The sequence below is a fragment of the Ostrinia furnacalis genome, unplaced genomic scaffold (assembly GCF_004193835.3).
Source record: "Ostrinia furnacalis isolate ACB-3 unplaced genomic scaffold, ASM419383v2 OfSCF1376, whole genome shotgun sequence".
NCBI lineage: Eukaryota > Metazoa > Arthropoda > Insecta > Lepidoptera > Crambidae > Ostrinia > Ostrinia furnacalis.
This window is the reverse complement of record NW_021131615.1, coordinates 104251-112615: the sequence shown is the minus strand read 5'-3', so window position 1 is coordinate 112615 and position 8365 is coordinate 104251. Positions and strand designations below refer to the sequence as shown.

Sequence of the window (8365 nt, the reverse complement as noted above, 5' to 3'; positions counted from 1 at the left end):
TTACACTTTGATACATACGATCTAAAAGAATGACGGGCTTCTTTATCAAAGCAAAAAAGTTTGTAACGTTAACTTGCGGACAAGAAAAACGCATGCGAGGCGACAATGAAAATGAAGCTATCTAGGTATATTCCAATTTCTATATTATGAAAGTAACTATTTAAGGTACCTTATCGTAACGACGAGTACATTCTTTACTCATGTGGTATATTTAATTGTGGTGAGCATTTTAGCTTACCACGAAAGGTTAACGGGAGTATCAGTTAGTGACGATTGTAATAATAGCGTAAATAGACTTTTTTAATTTATCTTTCCATAACACCAGTTTCTTTTTCCCGGCCATTATATTTATTCATACTTGTCGATGGCTGATGAAAAGACTCATTCTAATAATTTAATTGATTGACTTATACAACACCAGTTTACCAAACTCTGCATCCGTATTGTTGAGCATTTTCAGCAGACACAATGTATACTTTACAACAATTCGGATGATTAATCAGGGTGTCCACATTCTGGAAAGTCAGGGAAAGTCAGGGAAAAGTCAGGGAAGCTCATAGCAGTCAGGGAAAGTCAGTGAAATAGAGGGGTCACCTGGAAAGTCAGGGAAACATTGAGATTTTGTCTACCAAAACACTGTTTGTCTCCCGAAATTTCACAGTGATTGTNCAGCCACTCACCAGCTCCTTTAGTTGCCTGGCCAGCTGGTCTTTGAGCGCCTGTATGACCTGCCTCTGTCCGTCTTGGACTGAATGCTAACTCCAGCCTACTCCAAACCAATTTAGACACTATTCCCAGTGCAATAAGGACTTTTTCCGCAGTGACTCACCAGCTCCTCTAGTTGCCTGGCCAGCTGGTCGTTGAGCGCCTGTATGACCTGCCTCTGTCCGTCTTGGGCTGCAAGCGCTAACTCCAGCTGGCTTTGGGCTAATTTAGCCTCTGCGTCCTACAAAACAAAAGAGATTTTAATAAATAAAAAACTAGTGCCTATAAAGTTTATATCATGAAAATATTAAAAGACCTAGATATTACAAGTACACAATTTAAATCAATTCCAAAAAACGTAATAGATGAAGCCAAGAGAATATGTGAACTGAAACTATGGAGTAGAGAGGTGATCGCCTCTTGGTAATAAAATGAAATGACTATCCAATTTTGGCCAAGGTTTGGCACCTATAATTTATAGGCTGTCCTGTAGGATATTTTGGAATGAGAAGCGGGTAGGATACTTGGGTAGGAGGGCTCAGCATTTGGCGTCTCGGTTCTTCAATTATTTCACTTCACAATTTTATTCACTCAGCACTTTCACATTTCGTATTAGCGCGCGAGATACATATTTAAATAGGTAGGTATATTGAGAGAGATTCGTTACTTTATTTTATTCGATCCGTGTGATTGGCGAAGCGTCGCGGCAAGAGGAGATATGTTTAGCGGAAGGTTGAAGGGTTACGGAAAAAACGAGTTTTTTGTCCAAGCCTTAAAATAAAATGTTAATGAATATGGAATCGTAATGACATGCTTAATTTTAAATTAAATACGATTATTATATAATTTGCATGCTATTTCTAAAAGGCTACACGCGAGAACATTGTAAAAACCATCATCTTCATACCACATTTGATGTAAAAATAGATTTCTTATTCATGCATTATCCGGCAAAAACTTATTTAGGCCGAGATGCACTTTTTATTTTAACCATGACTAGCCATAACCGGTGCTTTTTTATGGAGTTTGACTTTTGACGTTTATTAAAGTAAGATGGTGCAACCCTCTTGGGGAAAGCCTATCAATTGTAACGTAAATAAATAAATAAATACCTTTTGACATTTTACACAGCACCTGCCACCCTAGACAAGTTGCACTTTTTGATCGAATCGAAAATCGAATCCGTCAAAACTCCATACAAAAAAAGGCCTTTCGACCACTTTTCGACTGGTTTGAGATTATACTGTGCACTTTGTCTAGACTCACTTTAGTCCCAAACCGCATTACTGTGTTTCGGCAGTTAGAGATAAGATAGCCAGTTCCTCCGTGGTTGAGGATTCCGGGTGAAGCTCGCTTCCACCTTCGGCCTGGTCGTCACTTATCATCAGGTGAGATACAGGCCAAGAGCTTCCTCGTTGAGGATAAAAAAAACCAAGCAAAGCTTGTACCTACTATGAACATTTATATTTGTCAACAACATATAAATCGTAATGTGACATGCAATATACGTTTTGAATTTGAATTTGAAAAATATGAGTACTAGACAACGGACATAATCATAACATAAAGACAAAAGGTAACATAAGATAAGAAACATAAGAGCGCGATAGTCATATTTGTGAGACAAAGACATGTGACATACCTGCTCGCTCTTGCGCGACTTGGTGATCTGCGCAAGCTCCTCATTCTTCTGAGCGAGTTCGGCTTCCAGTTGCGCCACGCGCTGCCTCAGTTGCTCGACTTCGTTGGCCTCCGCGCCTGGAAGCAACGTGTTTGTGAGTTATAGTTATGGTATACAACGCCATCTGTTAAAAGAAAGAAAGAAAGAAAGAAAAAATGTTTATTTGGCACCAAATTACATGCACTTAAAAACCTACACAATATTTAAGTTATTCTAATACAAAACAAAAAATATATATAATTTAAAAAAAAAAATTATAATTTTGGTACCAAATTGGGCTCCGCTCAGTAAAGGCAGTGACGGCGCAGAGCTCGTCACGGCGACTGGTATTCTGCGGAGTCCATTTGCAGAGGAAAAGAAGGCGCATAGCCTCAGCACACAGACAGCCGACGCATACTTATAGATTATGTGTGACTCAATGAGGGCTATCGTTTTTATACTTAACAGTTGGCACCCCTGGCGATTGACAGGACTTTACTCTACAGTGGCGCCATCTTGATGAGTGCAAATGCGATAGTCCTCCTACCACTTTAGCGCTCACAAGCTGGCGCCACTGTCTTCGCTACTAGCAAGTAGTTAACTATCATCATCATCATCATCTCAGCCACATGACGTCAATGATTTCCGCATCGCCCGGTTGGAAGCGGCCTGCATCCAGCGCCTTACTGCTATCTTTATGGCAAAGGCTATCCTCGGCGTTTCTTTACGAGATCGAATCAGAAATGAGATCCGTAAACGAACTAAATTCGCTGACATTGCCCGACAGATTGGTTAGTTGAAGTGGCAATGAGAACAACGGTTTTTGTGAGTTATTGTTATGGTATACAGCGCCATCTGTTAGCTGGTTTGAGGACTACCGTTAGCCTCAGCAGTATCATGCGTGTAACGTTTTGAGTTCGTTCAAGTTTTCCACTTGTCAACGATTGAAGTGATCTCTTACAGCGCGAATGTAACCGCGAATATCGTCATCTCTTGTCATCACTAAGAACTAAATGTCTTTTTTCGAATAGCGTCTAGAATGAGCAACTTCTTTTTTAAGTTTGACGAGCTAGTTTTTCATTTTGAAACGTTGCAGCATGATGCATACTTCAAACAACGCCATCTCTTATCACCACAGTGAACTACGTACTCACCTTTCCCTACATAAGAGAGGAGCTACTTTCCCGCTCGTCGTTTGCAATACTCTTTTGTCGCATGAATCCAACATTAAACAACGCCATCTGTTATCGCTACTCAGAACTACGTACCTTTTCCAGCATAGTGCCTGGCGCGAGCCACCTCCTCCCTGTACTGATGAAGCTGCCTCTTCCATTCATCAACGTTGGCGGTGCTCTCTTGCAAGGCGGCTGTCAGTCGCAGGTTGTTGCTCTTCAGGGTTGCCAATTCCACCTCCCACTTCTTGGCGTTGGCTGAGCTGTGGGTAAGAAAGAGAGAGATGAGTTAGCGAGTTTAAATATTACGACATGGTGTGTTATTAGTGGAAAGAAATGTCAAATGTGTGCGTTGCAATACTTGCAATGTGCAAGCAAACATTCTAGATTGGGTTTGATGAAAAGGCACTTTGTGAAAGAAAAACCGGAAAAATTCGTACCGCAGACTTGCCACAAGTCGTCAAACTGAACATAATGGCATCGTACTATGTACAGTCGCGGAATGAAAAGGTTCGTCACCTTAGTGTCGGTTTTCGCTTGCACTAGGTACTGTAAGAGTCAAACCTGCCAACATAACAGTGCAAGAAACAGTGCTGCTAACATTTAAATAAATATGACGTTTGCTAACGAATAAGTTTTTGCTTGTTTATTTTTCTATCCCATCAGTGCAATGCAATGATGACATTGACCAATTGACAATAGTTTTTTTTTATTTAATAGAAATAATAATGGCAGGTTGAACCAACAAGAAGGTTTTAGTTTAACAATCATAATAATCTTCTTGACAAGATAAATCGTCAAACAACTTTGATCTGAATAATTTTGAACTTTACTGACGAACAGTTAAAGATAATTTTCTCTAACTCGAGATTATTCTGTAACATAGTTTCAAAAGGTAATATGTGCTCGCGATTCGTTGAAGGAATCAATTTGAAAACTGACGAACCTTTTCATTCCGTGACTGTACTTTTACTTTAAAGGTGATTTATTGCAACAAAATGTAGTCTTATGTGATGTCGACTTTACATGAAAATAACGAAGATAACCAAAATCGCAAAAGTGTCGAAAATAAAAAAATAAATAACTGGCAACTGGTTATGTGCCTGTTGAGTAGAGAAAGAGAACAGGCACAAAACCACTTCAGCGTTTTAATTAAATCAGTTTTCCCTTTTTTTTAGATTAGGAAACTTTTCTTCAACTTAGTAACAATAGCTGTTTGTAAATCCTATATCCGGACGATGATCGATTTGACGAATCACGTTATTAATCATCAGCACCGCCCAAATCGGATACAATCAACGTGGAACGTCCGTCTATCGTCGGGTGGTCGCACGCAACGTTGCTTTCGGTCGTAAATCCGACCGTGCCGCGTTTTTGTGCGCTGTGATAATTACTGTGGAAACTATGCTTGGAGATTAGCACATATGAGGAACACATTTGATTTCAATTGATCTTAACTAGGAATGGCAGTGATGATGTACGGAAATAAGGCCCTATAACAGTACATTATGTATTCTCTATTACAAGTGAAAACAAGAGAGATGTATCAGTGAATACGGAATTTTCATTGCAGTTTTCTGTGACGAAACTGCTCGATATGATTCAGAGCTTTACTTCAGAAAGTCTGACCAGGATATTGACAACTCGCACATTAACGAAAGAACGTTTCAATATTGAATGTTTAGCCTATATTCTTCCAAAGATGTTCTGACAGTAAAAGAGAGCATTTTATGCAGGTTCCTATGAAACGTGTTTTCTACTTTTCCAGCAAAATGCATATCTGATGATCTCAAATTAAATAAAGATCGAAAGATCTATTGAAAATTTAGCTGCTTCATAAAGTGAATCAGATCGGCCTGACTATCAACAGACAGATCCATCACCACGCACCAGTTGCAAGACTTCGCAAGGCATGCTATGCAATATAAAAGCATTACAGAATCTGCGCGTTAAAACAAATTGATACGTGCACGTAATAAAACTGTTACGGTCGGGCTGATGGAATCGAAATCTGTATCTGTATGCGAATTAAATTGAAGTAAGAGTTAACACACGCGTTTAAAGATAAAGGTCCATGAAAACCATGGCATGATAATAGGTACCTATTATAAAAAGGAATTAAATCAATTAAAAAGCTTCAATTTTCAGTAATAAGCGCACGCGCACTTATCTGTCTTTCTAACTGGCCAACGAGAACAGCCATCTAAATAAATTTTGAAATACACCCCGGTATAGGTTTGAACTGACATAGACCTGGTCTGATGATGGAAAATCTATTTTCAGTGGCATTCTGGCGATCTCTGATCGATCTGATCTGATTATTTGGGAGTCGCTAGCATGAAAGAAGGATCTCTAATCTGCATTTACCACTACTATTTTTTATCTTTTCCTTCCATCTCCTATTACAAGGTACCCACAGAAAACCAGTGTCTTGGCACTTGGCAGTAACATGTCAACTGTCAAGATGATACTGATTCTATTTTCAGTGGCATTCTGGCGATCTCTGATCGATCTGATCTGATTATTTGGGAGTCGCTAGCATGAAAGAAGGATCTCTAATCTGCATTTACCACTACTATTTTTTATCTTTTCCTTCCATCTCCTATTACAAGGTACCCACAGAAAACCAGTGTCTTGGCACTTGGCAGTAACATGTCAACTGTCTTATATCAACCTCTTTTATATCATTTTTTATCTCCATTGTTTTGATGTGTTTTGTATTATTTAGTTGTCAAATAAATATTTTTTCTTTGTTTCTTCTACTTTCTTTCTTTCTATTCGTGATTTCTGAAGTAGTCCTGCACCAATATTACTAAATCTGAGGCGTCTAACCAGGGGGTTGGGTGATGGAGCAGCCTCAAGATTCACTTTTCAATCAAAGTAAGTGGCTGTTCTCCATCACCGTGGCTGATACACACACTAATGACGCCGTGAGTGATGGCGGTCATTTTCCGGACGAGGCAATCGGCGTGAAGATTTAAACCGTTTCCCTGTGGGCTGCCCCACTTAGCGGATTATGTAAGGCAGGGCTGGCGGTGGGTAGTTGCTTACTTTGTTGCTAAATGGAGTTACGGTACGAGATACGATAGTTTGGAGGACTTACTAATAGGATTCAAATTCGATTGTTTCATTTTACATAATCATAATTGTTAATCAAGAAATTGGACATTAAAAATTCTGTGACCTGTNTTTGCGGACGACACCGCACTCTACAAGTCCGGACGTAATCGGAATTACGTCATCTTGGCGCTCCAACGCGCATGCACACAATTAGGCGAATGGTTCAGGAAGTGGCGTATCGAGGTAAATCCCGAAAAAAGTGCAGCAGTGTACTTTTCTAGGGCTTTGTCTGCGAAACGTCCCCCGGTTCGCACTCGTCCTAATGTCCCCACCCATCTCACCTTATTTGACCAAACTATTCCTTGGAAAAGTGAGGCCAAATACTTAGGTGTCACCCTCGACCAGAGATTAACGTATCGTTAGCGCCGCCACGTATACACCCCAAAAAGATGTCGCTGCCCAATACCGACGACCTAGGCATGTCCTAGACGACCCGGACGATCCTATTACCGAATTTCTGAACACAGACATCACTGCCTTAAGCACGCCAACTACTCCACAATNTTTATCCTGAAATGCAGTTGTACTAAAACGAAAAAAATAATTGTATGCTTGGTTCAAAGAATTTCAAAAGCTTGTATCGCGCATGGAATTTATTCCTCTTTTTTTTCTGTTTGCGCTACAAGCTTTCAAAATTCTTTGAACCAAGCATACAATTATTTTTTTCGTTTTAGTACAACTGCATTTCAGGATAAAGCTTGTTTTTAAAAAAGTATTTTTTTATTATAATTTTATTTTACACTTTTTAGTTGTATCTCAATCTCTAGGTCATTATTAAGCACCAAAGTGCTCGAGAAGTCGAATCCAACGAGCCCAAACTCGATAAGATTCCGCCGTTTCGTTTAGGAGTTCCCATGGCCACCTCCTGACTCCATCATCAGGACCCTGGACATCATCTAGCACCCATTCTTTTTTCATTGTACGTCAATGACATCCCCAAATATCCGAATACGGATTTAGCCCTCTTTGCGGACGACACCGCACTCTACAAGTCCGGACGTAATCGGAATTACGTCATCTTGGCGCTCCAACGCGCAGTCACACAATTAGGCGAATGGTTCAGAAAGTGGCGTATCGAGGTAAATCCCGAAAAAAGTGCAGCAATGTACTTTTCTAGGGCTTTGTCTGCGAAACGTCCTCCGGTTCGCACTCGTCCTAATGTCCCCACCCATCTCACCTTATTTGACCAAACTATTCCTTGAAGAGTGAGGCCAAGTACTTAGGTGTCACCCTCGACCAGAGATTATCGTTCGCTCCGCACCTCAGACGCGTCTTGAGCCGTTGCGAACCACTACACCCACCGACTCTACCACCTAGTTGGAAGGAAAAGTAAATTGTCACTTAGAAATAAGTTGACAATTTACAAAACCTGCATCCGTCCAGTGTTGACTTACGCCAGTCCGGTGTTTGCTCACACTTCCTGCACAGTCCTTAAGAAATTCCAGACCCTCCAAAACAAATTCTTACGCCGAGCCGCGGATGCCCCGTGGTTCGTGCGTAACACGAATCTCCATTGAGATTTCGAGATCCCATCGATTGATCACTTTATGAAAGAAGCCTCTCGCCGCTACTTTGATAAAGCGATCAACCACAAGAACCCTCTTATCGTTAGCGCCGCCACGTACACACCACAGAAAGATGTCGCTGCCCAATACCGACGACCTAGGCATGTCCTAGACGACCCGGACGATCCTATTACCGAATTTCT

At 40.6% G+C, this 8365-nt stretch overlaps 1 protein-coding gene and 1 long non-coding RNA gene across 3 annotated transcripts in view; one reads left to right on the top strand and one right to left on the bottom strand.

The window, feature by feature from the left end:
- LOC114352468 (homer protein homolog 1-like) lies at positions 1-3851 on the bottom strand. The gene is made up of 5 exons (XM_028304078.1): positions 3847-3851; positions 3634-3800; positions 2348-2463; positions 830-946; positions 1-21 (listed from the first exon to the last, which is right to left on the bottom strand). Exons 1-5 carry the CDS (start codon positions 3849-3851, stop codon positions 1-3), a joined length of 426 nt encoding a protein of 141 aa, XP_028159879.1.
- A 3070-nt stretch (positions 3852-6921) lies between these two features.
- Positions 6922-8365, top strand: part of LOC114352492 (uncharacterized) — a 2530-nt gene continuing 1086 nt past the window's right edge. The window contains exons 1-2 of one of the 2 annotated variants that reach the window (XR_003655864.1): positions 6922-6985; positions 7881-8079. This is a non-coding gene — a long non-coding RNA (uncharacterized LOC114352492). Of the gene's footprint in view, positions 6986-7880; positions 8080-8365 lie in introns of those variants that run through there. The other variant, XR_003655863.1, reaches the window with a different exon arrangement.

What these genes read in the sequence shown, in the direction of transcription:
- LOC114352468 (XM_028304078.1), bottom strand. An exon ending in CAGGCACTATGCTGGAAAAG is followed by an intron (nt 2,464 to 3,633) that starts GTACGTAGTTCT and finishes CGTTGCTTCCAG; the next exon opens with GCGCGGAGGCCAACGAAGTC. An exon ending in CCAGGCAACTAGAGGAGCTG is followed by an intron (nt 22 to 829) that starts GTGAGTCACTGC and finishes TCATTCTTTTAG; the next exon opens with ATCGTATGTATCAAAGTGTA.